We start from the raw sequence: 15,418 nt of genomic DNA, 5'->3' as shown, positions 1-15,418 counted from the left end.
ACTTAAATAAAACCAATTTCAGCTGAAGAAGATAATTTCCCTTATAAATGTGAGAATTTCCAAAACTAGACAATTTTAATTAATTTGAATTTTTCTGCCAATTTTACTTGGTTAAAATCACTGCTCTTCACTTCTGGTTTATTAAATGAAATAATAAAAATTTTGACTGCTCTGACAACACATTTAATGTTTCTTGACACATTACAACTAAATTCTCTAAATGTAAATTTATTACCTAACATCTTTCAAGGCCAAAAAGGAGTCCTTCAAATCTTCAGTTGATTTGAAGACAATGGTAGAACTTAATTTTATTTGTAAAATTAATATAATATCATTGAGTTGAATAATTGCCAGAAACATATTCATTGGTTGTAAAAGGGGTATTGAATGATACAAAAGGAATTTACATTTGGACTATATTTTTGTGTAGTGCACAGAAAGAGTAGGGAAGTTCCTGACATAAACTAGTGACGTAAGGTATTTTGATCCTAAAGGATAAAAATCTCCAAAATCAGAAATGTTTAAAACATATGAGTTTAGAAGTCCTCAAAAATCCAGATGAAATTGTATCTCATGACATGCTGAACAAATCTCTATTGTAGACAGGTTTGTTTGTTTGTTTGTTTGTTGGGGTTTAACGTCCGAGCAGCAATATTTCAGCTATATTCAGACGATATTTTAGACAGGAATATGATGAAGACAGGAACATGATGAAGAAGAAACCTTGTATCGGGAGATATAGTATCAGTAACAATACTGAAGCCACAAGTATTAAAATTGTATTTTGTTCATAAGAATTTGAGACATCTGTTACTTAAATGTGAACAAACAGACAACAGACAGACAAATGAACAGGGTGAGAGCAGTATTTCCTCTGCTCTGTACAGTCCCTGTACCCATTCCTGAATCTTTTTGACAGATCAATGACTGTTGATTTGAATGATTGCTGACAGATCAATAACAAATGACTAGTGATCGATTTATTGGCGGTTTTGTTATGTAAAATGACCAATGATTGGTTCCTGCAAATTTAAGAATTTTCATTGGCACAAATTTTATAGTTCAATGTCATTTTAAATAAACTTTGAATTTAAAATATTGAACACACATTTCGATTTTCATTTTAAAAAGAGATTGTGAAAGAAAAGTAATTAAATTGATGACAAAAATTATAACATTTAGTTAATTTGTATAAAATGGAAAAATGAAACAAACCACTCCATATAATATAACCGATCAATAGTCATATGATGTATAATGGAAGTTGAATGGATTGAAGACTGATTAGAAACTGATTGGTGATCGATAACAGATCACAATTAAAGTTGCATGGATTGGTTCAGGTACAGTGACTTACAATTCAGGATCAGTAGCATTAATAGACAGCTGACACTGTAACTGACGAGACATCTTTGGCTGTGCTGCTCCAGGCGCTTTAATCTTTTCTTGGTATTCAAGCATACCTAAATGAGAAATGAAACTTTCAAGAACTACTCTGTGGTAGCATAAATATAATACAGGAAAGAAAACAGAAGCAGAAAGTTGTAAAATTGGCAAAACCAGAAGTAAACCTGCATCAAAATTAAAAATCTTAATGATACCAGCACAAAACTTACCAATCCCCAGAAAAATCCAATTCTTGTGGTAGTATTGGTTGGAAATATGACTAAATGACTAAAGTATCTATTGTAATATTTGCTAAATATGGAATTATTTACTAATTTAAGCCTGACAGATTGGTCAAACCTTTTAACTCTTTAGTTCAGAATATACTCTTAAACTGCTAGAAACCAACAAAAAGTATTACGAGACTAAATGATTTACCTAACCAAAAAACCTATTTCTTTATTCACAAAAGATTTACCAGACCATATAATATGGAATTATTTAGTAATTTAAGCCTGACTGATTGATCAATCTTAACCTTACCTGACCATATTATTTTCCTATCTCTGTTCTGCTGCTGTACTGGATTGGGGATATTAGGTAGTGGACCAACTGTATCAATGCCTTGTAACCCTGTCATCTGGGGACCATTCAGCTGAGACTGTGATGTCATTGTCATGTTAGACTGAGTCGATGAAATGTTTTGTTGTATTGTGCTTGTTGGCATTCTGATGGCTGAAAAAAAAATGTGTGAATCAATACAAGACTTGTGAAACCTGAAACGCTCCCGAAAAATATATAAAGTTCAAAAACCTAATTCTAAATTCTCAGAGCAGCTCATTTGAATCAAATCTTTAATTAAGGTTTCAGGTATTCCATTATAATCAAGATATTCTCACACCAGAAATATTGCAGAAATTTTTCTGTACCATGGTAAAGAGAAAACCCATCCATACCTATGAAAGGGTTTCAGAAAATTACGATCAATATCTTTTTAAGAACAGTGCATTAGATCATATTATCCAAACACGTTTAATGATATTCAGTTAATACTACCCATACTTCATCCTGGGTAATATTCTTCTCAAGGTAATCTAGTTCACCACCCTCAGGCAGTATGTGTATAACAATATTTAATGCACACTACAGTTTCTAAATTTACAGAAAAATAATTGGTATATATGTACCTGGATTACCTCTGTTGAACTCATTCTATAAATAGAAAAAAAGTAATTGTAAACTTAAATAGCTTCAATTAAAGTACTTTGAAAAACGAATAATGGACAATTTAACTAATTTTTTTATTCATGTGCTATAAGATGCAAATTTTTATCTTGACATTCAGTATATAGGTATAGAATAATATAGGAATCACACTGATTGATTGTGATTAAACATCCTGGAAGATTTCTTATGCATATCAGGATAAGAATGGTAGATCAATAAAAAGACCAGCTATGTACTATAGTATTATTGCGTAAGGTTTTCCATATTGGCTTAGTTATTGGTCCAAGGCTAGCCATATTGGACTGAGGAGTAGCCAAAGTCCAATATTTCTAGCTGAGGACCAATAGTACTCAGCCAATATGGAAAATCTTACATAATTATACCTTTACTGATTAATTAGACCAACATGGATTTTAATCAGTCCAATATGACATATTGGATGTGTAAAGGTTGTATTGGATGGCCAAATCCCATACTGGACGGCTGGATCCTGTATTGGTACAATTTTGTATTGTATTGGAAGTTTTGGTCATATTTGGGCCAATATCAAACGTTAGTCAATAATAGTCTGAATCAGGTTACTATACTAGTAAAATTACTACAAATCTATTTGTTTGTTTTTGGTGTAGAACTTACTATTACTGAAATGCATTCAATATATATGTATCTACCAAACAACCTCTAGACACACCATATTACTGAACCAGGATGGTGTTAACATATATAATTTTTAATTGGTTGCAGCCCTGTAATTATTTCCTGTAGTTTTTTCCCTACACAACCACTCAAAAATGACCACCACATTTGATACCATCATAACAATATCATTCATTGTTTCAAGCATACATGTATGAACAAATATATATTTCTGCTATAAAAGGTTTTTCAAAATCTTCCAAATTATACCACCTGTCCGTCTGATTCATACTGATATATAAACCTGTACAAAAGAATTATTACCACCTAACATTACAACAAGTAACAAAGTTAACTTCTGGGAATAGAAATAAAATGACAACCACCTGATGAACTTCTGTAGATACATAACTTGTAAAACAATAAAAAAAATTAAACATTTTATCAAACTTCACCTAAGATAGAAAAAAATAAATCTTCTTATTAATTCTGCTTTAAACAACCAAAAATATGTAAACATGGAATAGTCATTCAATCAATAGACGACCAATTCTATTCAATGTTATAAAATATAATACATGTACTAGCTGTAATTCATATGTCGAGATCCTAATTTTATATACATGTATCTTATTTTATCTTGATCTTTAATTTCACTTACAAATAATATGAAACCATATTTTTTCTTAACATGTTATAAATAAAATTCCTAGACACTGTTTTTCAGCTTTGACAAGTATTTACTTAAGGTCTGGGGTGTATGATAAATAGTTAAGAAGCTGTTCAACTAAGAGTCATGCATGGAGGATTCATGTGTAAAAAAATCATCAAATATTTTAATATATACTATTATGAATGCTTCAGAGTAGTGAAACACACACTAACTGTTTCTTATTGTCAATCTTACAGTAAGTAGCAAAACTAAATGAGACTGAAAGCACTATCATTTTCTCTCAAAGAGAGATAACTCTTATTTAACAAATATCCTAACTCTTAATTCCATAAATAAAATGCCCTAAACCATTTCATATTGAAACTAATTGATGTTTGACCTTTTTTGTATGGATCAATATTAATTTTGCATGACTCTTAACTGGACAGCTACTTAATGACTGAAAACTCCTATATTAAGGTGTTACAACCTTTCACAACTAATGACATGTCTATTAAAATCCAAGAAACCACAAAATAGTAACTTTGTCACCATTAATATGCACCAAACACAAATATTTAGATTTACCATTCAAATTCAAACTGAGGCAAAATTGGAAAAGCATAAGGAAAAGCAAGCAGATTGTTTATTTCATGCTATTAAAAAAAAGGATAATTCATTTATGTGTATCCTATGCATGGAGTGGTTTTCATAAAGAATTAACTGCTCTGAATTAATCTAGGAATTCATCAAATTGAAAAAAAAATGTGAAACATCTTTACATTGTAGAATATTTCTATAAACTTAATAATTAATGTGTTTCATTTGTTTATTTCCCTTGATCAGCACTTGCTAATGAAGGTGAGGTCATTGAACTTTAAAGGATACCTCCTCTCCACAACCAAGTAATAATATGGTTGAAATATTAACAAGGTAAGCAAACATGAAATTTATATTGCTTCAGGTTGAAACCAAATCAAACCACATGACATTTCTATTTAAAGCTTCCGTCAAAATATCAAGTGATTAGTATCTGCAGAGAAAACTGTATGCAGCCAGACAAATGGATGGATGGTAGAAACCATGATCAGTATAAACCTCCAAAAGAGGTATAACAAATAGTTCTAACCATTGCATGGCTTACAATTATGTTCACATTTGATGCACATACATTTTTAATGTTTTTTTTATTAATCATCCACCAATAAGTAACAAATAGTTCATATCAAGTTCTTCATACATGTGTACCAGCTTTATGTATTATTTAGCAATATTTTGAAACAAAATATGATTTCCTTTTATCATACATTTAAATTTAATACCAATAAATATGATAAAAGAGATAAATGTCATTTTATTTCCATAGTGACTTCTTCACTGTTAATGAACATTTTATCCAACAGGCTCACCTAAAATGAACTATCAAAATCTAAATTCCATTTATTCAATATACACTATAATGTCATCATATGCTCCAATTCATTCATACTGGAACAATGGTAAGTTTACAAAATAAAATTCAAGTGAAAGCAATAAATGATTTGAAAATCAATTTCCTTCTCCTTAAGTTATAACACAACACATTAAAGATACACTGTCTATTTGGTTAATACAACATGTTTACAATGTCACAGTTGACTGAATGGCATAGGAATGAACTTGTTGGAAAAAATTCCAAATTTCAAGTACATATTACATGAATTAAGCATTACATTTTGTTTTTGCTTGTTTATTCTAATTAAAATCAATGCTAGCCAGCCACCTGTCTCTTCAACCTTTATTATCAAGCTATATTTTAATTAAAAAGCATAACCTCATAGCAACTTCATAATGAAATTTTACAAATACCTGGGAACGCTGTGCCAGACCAGGATGTGACACATGCATACTGGTTGGCATGGAAACAGATGTAGACATGGGATGGATCTGGGTCTGTTGAATGTTTCATACAAATAGTACAAAAATGAATTACATGTAATGAAATATTAAGTGACTCAATCATTCCACCACCATGCATAGGTTTACAACAATGGTTGAAATAAGCATATTTAAGTTCACCTTTAATATAAATATAATTAAAGGTTAGAAATGAACCGATTATGAATAATATGCCAAATTTGAGATGAGTGGCACTATACAATTCTTGATAAAGATTCAAATAGCTTCCAGCATAGATTCTGACTTAAAATGTGTATGTCATTCCTCTTTAAGTTCTAACACCTGTTTGACCTTTTGGTGAAACACCAAATTTAGTCATGATCTGATTGCCCACCTTTTGAAGCTTGGCAGTCCGGTGGAAAAAAATCATACAAGTATTCAATAGTAAAGAAAAAGGACACTTTCTTAAAGTAAGCAGAATTCTAACTGGAGCTATGTAAAATCTCTGCAGCAAACACAGAATTCTATTGAAAAATTGTGCTTTTAAATCAGTTATTTAAGACAAAACATGAAAAATTTAACTTTATAGTTCTTAATTTAAATGGATACAATAACTCCATCAACTTCATCATGTTAATATTCAACTGAAAATGCATAGATTAAACATGGATACCCTAAAAATATTTGGAGTGAATGTGTGAATATGCTTATTTTAACAGAACTATTCTACAAATGACTGTAACATACAAAACTACAAATAATATGAATCTGGTACTGAATTTTAATACAAAAATGTAGCAATATCTACAAAGAACAGCTAATTGATTGGGGAATGAATGGGAATAACATGAACTAGAGTGGGAAAAGAAGAAAAAAACACAGATACCATTGATAAATATTCATTCTTTCCCATGAAAGTTTTCCTGAAGTAAAGATTAATCACACTACATACAAACCTCTTAAAAAGATCAATACATACAGTTGCCGATTCTAAACAAAAACTAAAGACTTTAGATAGCTTAAATTAAACAGGTTTACACATGAACAGAATAATATTTTTCATGAATTAGTGTCCATACCTGTTGCACAATAGAATCCATTCCATACTGGTTCCCAAAGGATTGTGGATTTTGCTGTTGCGCCTGCTGACCTTGGCCCTGTCCAAACATTTGTGGAGGTTGTTGTTGTTGAGGGTGTGCTAGCTGTTGATTCTGTTGTTGTTGCTGCTGTTGGTGTCCTAGTTGTTGACTCTGCTGTTGTTGTTGTTGATGTCCCATCTGTTGGCCCTGTTGCTGTTGATGTGTTACTTGTTGGCCCTGAACAGCTGATTGTAATTGATTTGGTTGGTGTTGACCAAATGTTGGTATCTGCTGCTGTTGGGGATTGTACTGTGATGAAATGGGTGTCTGGCTGATTGACGGATTGTTGGAGATCTGGGTTGACTGGATGCTGGTCATATTAGATGCCATGTTAGGATCTACAAATTTTTTATTTGAATGAAGTTATGAAGCACACTATCTTTAACAGATACAACTTCTGCATGTTACACCAAATAATTTGATTTTCTTTCACCCATGGAAGTGAAGTACTTCTGGTGAGGTTATTTACAATGTATCTGTCAGTCTTGATCTCTTGTAAATATTTGGTTGTAATGGTGCAGATGAGAGATTACTCATTAAAACATGTACATGTATACTACATTCCAAATTTACAATATCATTTTTTTTTACTTGGAAAGGAAAACTTTAACTTCTTGTTAACATTGGAAATTAATGCAAACTTTACTTCGTAACTTCTTTCCTGGCAAATTTGTTTTCATATGATGCATTCCATAGGGAGGATGGACTGGTCAGGAGTTAATTGATGACAGATTGCTTTTAAGATGTAGCAGTCAATGCCTCTTCACTAAGTTGTTGATTTTCATGTATAAGAAATTATTTCAGTATATACATTACTTGATGAAGATGCAGGGACTTTGAATTGGTCCTGTGGTTGATTCAGATCAGCAGGACTGAAGACCATGGTGCTTGGAGAGTAAGATCTACTAGCAGGGGGATTAGGGATAGCAAATGATGGTGAAGGTGATGGCTCTGGTCCTACAAATGAAATTCGGTTATAACTAGAAAGAAAGCTAATCTGGCTCACAGTTGCCATTTGAAAAATAACTTAAGGTTGCAAACATTCATAACTACTAGTATTTGTGATGCCATAATAGACTCAGTTTGGAGATAACACTTAAGTCAAAGAATACAAAATGTATTTTCAAACTTACTCTGTTGTACTTTTAAAGGTATCAGCACAATGATCTGGTGTTAACAGATACAACACAAAAAGTAGTGACAAAAAAGTACTATTCTAAGTGACCTACAAAACCATGAATTTGAAGGACATAGCAAAATTTTCTGTACATTCAACCACAAAAGTACAATAAAACCTGTCTTAACTGAGTCCTGGAAAAACCAGAAACCTGTGTAAACCAGATTTTGTATGAAGTCCATTCATATCAGTTTCAATACATTTGAAAACCTGTGTAAACCAAACATCTGCCTAAACAACTCCAAACATTTACACATGCTTTAGTCTAAAAACGGAGCCATAATCATGTTAATGGAACATTAAGTGATACATTACATAAGGTGAAAAAAAAGGAAAGACAAAATGTTCAAATGACCTAAATCAAAAGCAACATTTTAAGAGTTTCAACTTAACCTGTATTTTATTGTACTAAACAACTATGCAAAGTTTTTTTTGAAAAATCATTGATCTTTTCTGAAGTTATCATCTAGAAACAGTCGGGGGACAGACACGTGGACAGTTAGGATGGACACAAAACCTTTATGGAGGGCATCACATTATACATTATACCTTGCAACTTTGAGTGGTGGGGTATAAAAAGGGGTTTTGGTTTAGACAGGCTTTCCTATAAATAAATCTACTGTAAATGACTCTACACCTTGACATACTCCCAAATAGGTAAAGTGGGGAAATGTGTCTACACAGCAGCTCAGCCGTTAATAGGACATACTCTGAATTTTTTGGTCAAGTATCCCCAAGGGTTCCACTTCCTCCAACTACCAACAGAATCCTTGTAAGGGATGATCGAGTGAGATCCGTAAGGATATTCAAGACCATAGATACCCCTATCATCACCATAATATACTTTGGACTTATTACTGTTACTATAATCTATTCATTTCTCCATCAAATACTGTCATACACATTAAGAAATAATTAAACTAATGAATTTTTTATCCAATTTTCAGCCTGTAATTAAATCATTTCAAAAGTGTCAGACAGTTTAACAATTTTTGTTACTTTTCTACATATTTAATGAGTGAATTACATTCTCTACAGATCAAGTCTTCACTAAACAATATTTCTAATAACACTAAAGCTTACATGTTGAATATCTAAATTTTACCACCTCAGCCAAAGAAGTAATTCAAACTAACATTTAACAACTATATAAATGTATAACATGGTTTAATTATCTCTAATCAAGAAATGCAATACATATCATAATTTTTCAGTGGACTTACTTTGATCTTTCTCAAGCTTGGAAGATTCAACTGATGGACTGATCGAACGCTCTAAAAAAAGAAAAAAATAAGAAATCTAGTCACTTTTTAGAAAAATTCCACTGCTTTTCAGTAGAAATTTTCAAACACCAAAATAGTAAATGTAGTAAACAAATATGCCCAGTAAGACATTTATTTACAATAAAAATAAATTGAGAGTTATGCTATTTAATATAGTTAATACAATTTAATACCATTCAGTGCATGTGTACAAAGTTTCATGATGTGAAACCCATAAAAATGCTCCCATACATCTTAATCTGAAGAATGACAAACCAACTTTGACCTAGTTGTTCAAAACTTTATCAGTTGGGTAAAAGGTCAACCACTCCATAACATGCAAACATATCGACTTATCCAGTGTATAGTTCTTTGGAACAACCAGACTATGATAGGTTGTCATACAAGCATGAAAAGCATGTTTCATAGGTGAAAAATACAATTTCTGTCCTTAGGGAAATAATTTAACTTAAACTGACAAAGAGACATTTAGGAGTTTATAAAGTATTAGTGAAGATTGGGTATGTTGGTAATTAGTACAACATGAAGTTGAATGTATTTTGCTGAGCTACACTTGTGTTAGTACAGTACCTGAACTGATCAACGCAACTAAAATTGCAATTGGTCATCGATCACTGATCAGTTTCCATTCAGTCATCGATCCGTCAAACTGATCCATTAAACTGATGATCGCATCACATGACCACAGAGCGGTCAATGCATTTTACGGATTCCATTGTTTTGTTTGTAATTTTTACATATGTTCACATAATTCAATAAATTTAAACATCATTTTATCATTTTTCATTCTGCACTTCGTTTACTTTTAACAAATAAACAATATGTGAATTTAATATCTTAAATGAAAATGAAATTCAATAAGGTTGTATATGGAATTCGTTCCAATGGAAGTTCTTATATTTATATGAACCGATCATCTGTCATTTTACATAACAAAACTGCGATCAGATCGGTCACCGGTCATCAGTTATTGACCCATCAACAATCAATAAGTCAGCAGTCATCCATCTGTCAAATAGTTGCGCTGATTGGTTCAGGGACTGTACACACCCACTTGTTCCATATTGTGAAGCATGGCAAGTTTACATGAGACATCAACTAAAACTGTTTACAACATAAGCCCCATTAATATACTAAGCAGTGTATCAAGTACTTGAAATCAATCCATCAAATTGGGAATGGAAATAATTACAACCCATTTTAGACAAACTGATTGATGGTTGGACAAGGTGATTTTAATATACCAAATACTCATTCAATATAGTTAAAATTTGACTTAATCTCGAATATAGCAGATGGGAAACCCCTAACTACTGCCTGTTTTAGTAGAGGTTGTGACAATATTTATTACCTTCCAACTGGTACCCATGTAACAAGATATGATGACGTGGATCCACGGTAAAGTTGTTGTTGGATGCTGGCAATTCCTGATTGGTGGACTATAAAAAACAATTATGCATTAACCACTGACACATGTATCAAATTGCAGAGAAAGAAAAATATAGGTAAATGGTCTATTTTGGGTAGCAATTTATGAACAGGAAAGCTCACATTTTATACTTGTCTTTAATATCATAATTTCTCAAAGCAAGATTGACATATTAAATATATACCACTAAGAAAATGTGATTAAAAAAAACAAAATAAATCCTGAACATGCTTCCAAGTTTTGAGGCTGCCAATTAATGTGGAATGGATATTCTGACATTTACAAAAATATACAATGAAATTTGACATTATAACAAGTACTGTATTATGTTCATTTACAAACTACTGGAATTTTTATGTTGAACAAGTTTCAGTTTAGATAAAGATAATAAAACTAATAAAATATGAAAAAGTTGTCAAACAGGAAGTTGCCCCTTAAGTCTGGAGTCAAATCCCACAATACAGCACACCTTCATGTATGTATAAAGCTTTTGCAAAACTATGAAGTGGCTGTGGTTAGTAGTTGCTGAGAAAACTGCAAAGAAAAGGGTGAACAGACAAGCAGATGAACAGACATACTTCCCACTTTCAAAGCAGAGGATATAATAAAGTTGAACTGATAGGATATAATGAAGTAGAACTAATACTACCTCCTCATATAGTTTCTGTAAAGCAGAAATCTTCCTTGGTGAAATTATACTCAGGTTTATTCTTCTCTGAAAAAAATGAACTCATTCACTGAAGTCAAAATTTTTCTACATATATATAAAAAACGGCAAGCTTGTGCCTGCCAAAACAAAGAATATATCATAATATCAACAAGTTTTACAATGGTATATATTAGGGTCTTGAACACAAATACTATGGTTAAATACTGTAAGGGTTCTTTTATTGTGGGCATTCATTTCAGGTTTGCCCTGTGTTTTTTCAATAGTTTTTGAATATGAAAGTTTTTTTTAATTTTTTTTTTTAAGAATTTGAATCTGGTTTGGCCTAAACCCCACAAACTGTGAAAATTAAAACCCTGTTTAAGTCATTCGTTCACATTAATTAAATGTCAAGGTAATATAGGCTGATCCAAGAAGAAATGCATCTTGGAAATGAATTTTATGAATATCTATGTTGGATGTTTTCTCAATTTTGTCAATTTCTAGATTAAACTTTCAGTTGAAATACTCATTTACCAATTTTCCTATCTGTTCCCAATATTTAATTATACTAGCTCAAATTAAAAATACTAGTACATTATTTCTAAAAATAGGTCACCTAACATTACCTGTGCCATCATAGAAGCCAGCTGATCACATGACAGACCTAAGTACCGCGGACTTTCTTGACTAGGCATCTGGTATGGTGGAGAATTACATACCAAGATACAATGCTTTGTAACTGGAGTGCTGAAAATTATAAAACAATTCAGATTACAAAAAATAGAAAATCAATTTTGATAGTATGTTAATGTTGATACACATACATGTACATACATATCAATAAGAAATGTAAATGTACATTGTAGTTCAAACTTAATTTTTCTACCAATGAAGTCTTACACCATAATCTCAGCATAAGAAGTTGACAGTGAGAAATGAAGGTGAAAAAGGGACATGTTGTTTGAATGGTAAGCATGCATTTTATGGTTTTAAGCACCTTGTTCATTAAAATAAAGTAGCTTTAATATAGGTTCTTTGGCCATCAAACAAAAACAAAAATTTCACATGAAAAGGAATTAGGAGGAGCTGACAGATGGACATACAAAAATGTACCATTAGGATCACTTACATACATGTACCATAGACCTGTAATTAAATTTAACTAAAAATCCTGTGGTGCAGTTAAATACAAAGGAAACCTTTTAGTTTAGTCATTTATATAAGTCTATTTATTTAGGGGTAATTAATGCCATACCCAACAGATTTTCTCAGTTGAGCCAGATCATCAAACACATGTAAAGCTGTACTTAGACCTTCTGCTATGTGACTACAGGTTTCACCACCTCCGCCAATAAATCTACAAAAAGAAAATAAAAGAATGAAGTGCATTCAAAAATTCAATTTACTGATATTCAACTTTCTGCAAATTAAAAAAAAAGGCAAAATAAATGTGTTGGATTCTAGTCACAAGTCCCCTGCTTGTTTTTGACATGGATACTTGACAATTTAAAAAAAGAGAGAAAAAAATGAAAGTAATCTTTATTTCACTTTTGGTAATTCCAGATTTTACTTCATAACTGTTCCAAATGAACTTGGCATACATGGTACATTTGTACATGTATATACGAAAGTATACAATGTGTCTGTGTACACTAGCCCGCTGCAACAATATTTGAATAATACTGGTGCACCTGGTTCATAAACCAAGTTTTTTGTTGAGTCTGTGTTTCTCATTTCTTTTTAGTTTTTGTCTGATTCTTTCAGATTATTCATGGTTTTTGTTGAATCATCTATATTTCAGTACATGTACGTCATCTGTGTCCTTTGACTTTCGTATTTCTGATAGAGCTCCAAGTGTTGGCATTATATATTCTACTTATAATACACAATGTGTTTGTACATGTCAATGTTATACTGCACACAGATTTAAATACATAAATCTCTAATCAGTAGCATTGCAACAAAATACTTAAAATTTAGCAGAGTTATTTGCTACAGTCACTATGGTTACAGGAGGAAAAAATAAAACCAGACAATTGATGTTGTATATTAAAAAGTTTAAGGAAGCAGAATTTGAGTACATATTGATATAAAGGGTGGCTTTAATCATGTGAATTAATTCATGAAAATGACAACAACAATATGTGAAGTACACACAAAAAAAAAAAAAAAAAAAAATTTCCAACTTACTGACCCTGTTGTAGAGGTGATCGGAACCACACATTTTTTTTTTTAGCAAAACCAATTATCTCCCAATATTTCATGTATCAGGGAGACATTTCGGCAAACAATGATATCAAATAATGTAAAATAATTCATAATTCTTAACTTACGGTATTTGGTCAAGCCAAGTCAAGAATTCGTGAATATTTGTTGTGACATCTGAACACCTCGCAGCTGGATCTGGCATAATATCCGCCGCATAAAACGTTACCATGTTATATAACGTGCAGCTATACTGTAAATTTAATAGATGTAAAAATGTTAAGAAAACATTCAACATATACATTTATGTACATACATGTACATGTACAAGTATGTTGTTAGAAACATCTCAACACTACATGTACATTTTACTTGAACTTAAGGTTTTGCTTATAGCATTAATTACTTTTTCACAAGGTACAGTGTACATGCATTTTATTTTCTGACATAAAAGTTTAAAGGTGATGATTGTATTTATTTTTAAAAAAATCTAGGAGTATATATAAATGTAGACGAGGCCAATCTAATTAAAAGCTGATCTTGCATCACTTCCAGTTTTCTGTTATGTCATGATATAACAGAAAATCTGGAGCATTGCAAGATCAGATTTTAATTATATTGAAAACCAGCATGCCCACTCGTTTTTGTTTCTGATGGTTCATACACCCCCTGACCTTTAAATTGGGGGGTGGGGTATATAGGGTCTTGTTAGCCTGAGAGCGATGCAAGATCGGCTTTTAATTAGATTGCAAACCAGCATGCCCACTAGTTTTTGTTTCTTAGTGTTCATGCACCACCTCCATTTGAATTCAGGGGTATATAGGGTCTTTTTAGCCAGGGCACAAATGTTCAATTTTTTCATTACATGTATTGGGATGTAATGTAATGCTATAGTGGAATTCTGCAATCAGACACAGAGATCAAAAGCAGATAATGATATTACCCAATACTTAGACTAATACTTCACTTTCACTTTTGTTGAATGTAACTAAATATCAATGCATATAATTATGGAATGTTGATGCATTATGACAATGAACAGGACGGACCACCAGAAATTCTAAGATTAAAATAAAAATAGAATATTGTAAATGTACATGCAGATGTATGTGCATGAACATTTTGACTTTGTGAAATTGTACCTAAGTGTATATGATTTTTATTGTATATAAAAAAAACATACATTTTTGTACTGCAGTAAAGTGTATGTGAATGGGCATGCTGATATATGTACATGTATGTTCATGTAAGAATTATGTAGAAGGAGGAAAAAAAAGTGACAAGTCAAATAATTATCAACTTTCTTTACAACCCAAAATAAAGACAATCATTCAAGGTTGACAGAATAATGAGATTATACAAAGCAGTCTAATTGAAAAATGTCCCTGTCGTATTATTCAATACATACATCATTTCCATAATCTGTAGGGTCAGGTGGCCCACCATTAAATACCCTGAAAAAATACAATTAAATAAACTGATGAATTACATAAACTTCAATTGGGAAATCATTTTAAACATGATTAAATGCTCTGAAAAATAATATTATAAATGAACTTCAATAACAGTACAAAATGTACATATAATCAGTCAATGTACATAAACACTAAGAACAATGCTTTAATAAAAGCGATTGTTTCTAGGAAAGCAGAGAACACTTACCCTACCTGAGTGTGCCTGGTCCATGCTCACAGTTTTTAGTGGAGTCTGAGTTACTCATTTACTTTTGTTACTTTGTATGTATTATTTTGGTTATT

The 15,418-nt window shown here is 31.6% G+C and overlaps 1 protein-coding gene across 4 annotated transcripts in view; it reads right to left on the bottom strand.

Moving 5' to 3' along the window:
* LOC148609893 (mediator of RNA polymerase II transcription subunit 25-like) overlaps positions 1-15,418 on the bottom strand; it is a 29,899-nt gene that overhangs the window by 12,928 nt on the left and 1,553 nt on the right. For 2 of the 4 annotated variants that reach the window (XM_088541452.1, XM_088541451.1), the window contains exons 2-14: positions 15,070-15,115; positions 13,790-13,914; positions 12,712-12,813; positions 12,083-12,203; positions 11,457-11,522; positions 10,730-10,817; positions 9,319-9,369; positions 7,735-7,875; positions 6,859-7,256; positions 5,750-5,833; positions 2,574-2,598; positions 1,930-2,121; positions 1,358-1,463 (exon numbers count right to left, since the gene is read on the bottom strand). In XM_088541452.1, the coding sequence (XP_088397578.1) occupies positions 1,358-1,463; positions 1,930-2,121; positions 2,574-2,598; positions 5,750-5,833; positions 6,859-7,256; positions 7,735-7,875; positions 9,319-9,369; positions 10,730-10,817; positions 11,457-11,522; positions 12,083-12,203; positions 12,712-12,813; positions 13,790-13,914; positions 15,070-15,115 (1,545 nt within the window). The remainder of the gene's footprint in view (positions 1-1,357; positions 1,464-1,929; positions 2,122-2,573; positions 2,599-5,749; positions 5,834-6,858; positions 7,257-7,734; positions 7,876-9,318; positions 9,370-10,729; positions 10,818-11,456; positions 11,523-12,082; positions 12,204-12,711; positions 12,814-13,789; positions 13,915-15,069; positions 15,116-15,418) is intronic. The other 2 variants (XM_088541454.1, XM_088541453.1) reach the window with 1 other exon arrangement.

Source organism: Perna viridis, chromosome 8 (assembly GCF_037379345.1).
Source record: "Perna viridis isolate PV_CMFRI_1.1 ecotype Kerala chromosome 8, ASM3737934v1, whole genome shotgun sequence".
NCBI classification, from domain to species: Eukaryota; Metazoa; Mollusca; class Bivalvia; order Mytilida; family Mytilidae; genus Perna; species Perna viridis.
The sequence above is the reverse complement of the archived record's forward strand: the minus strand, read 5'-3'. Positions and strand labels throughout refer to the sequence as shown.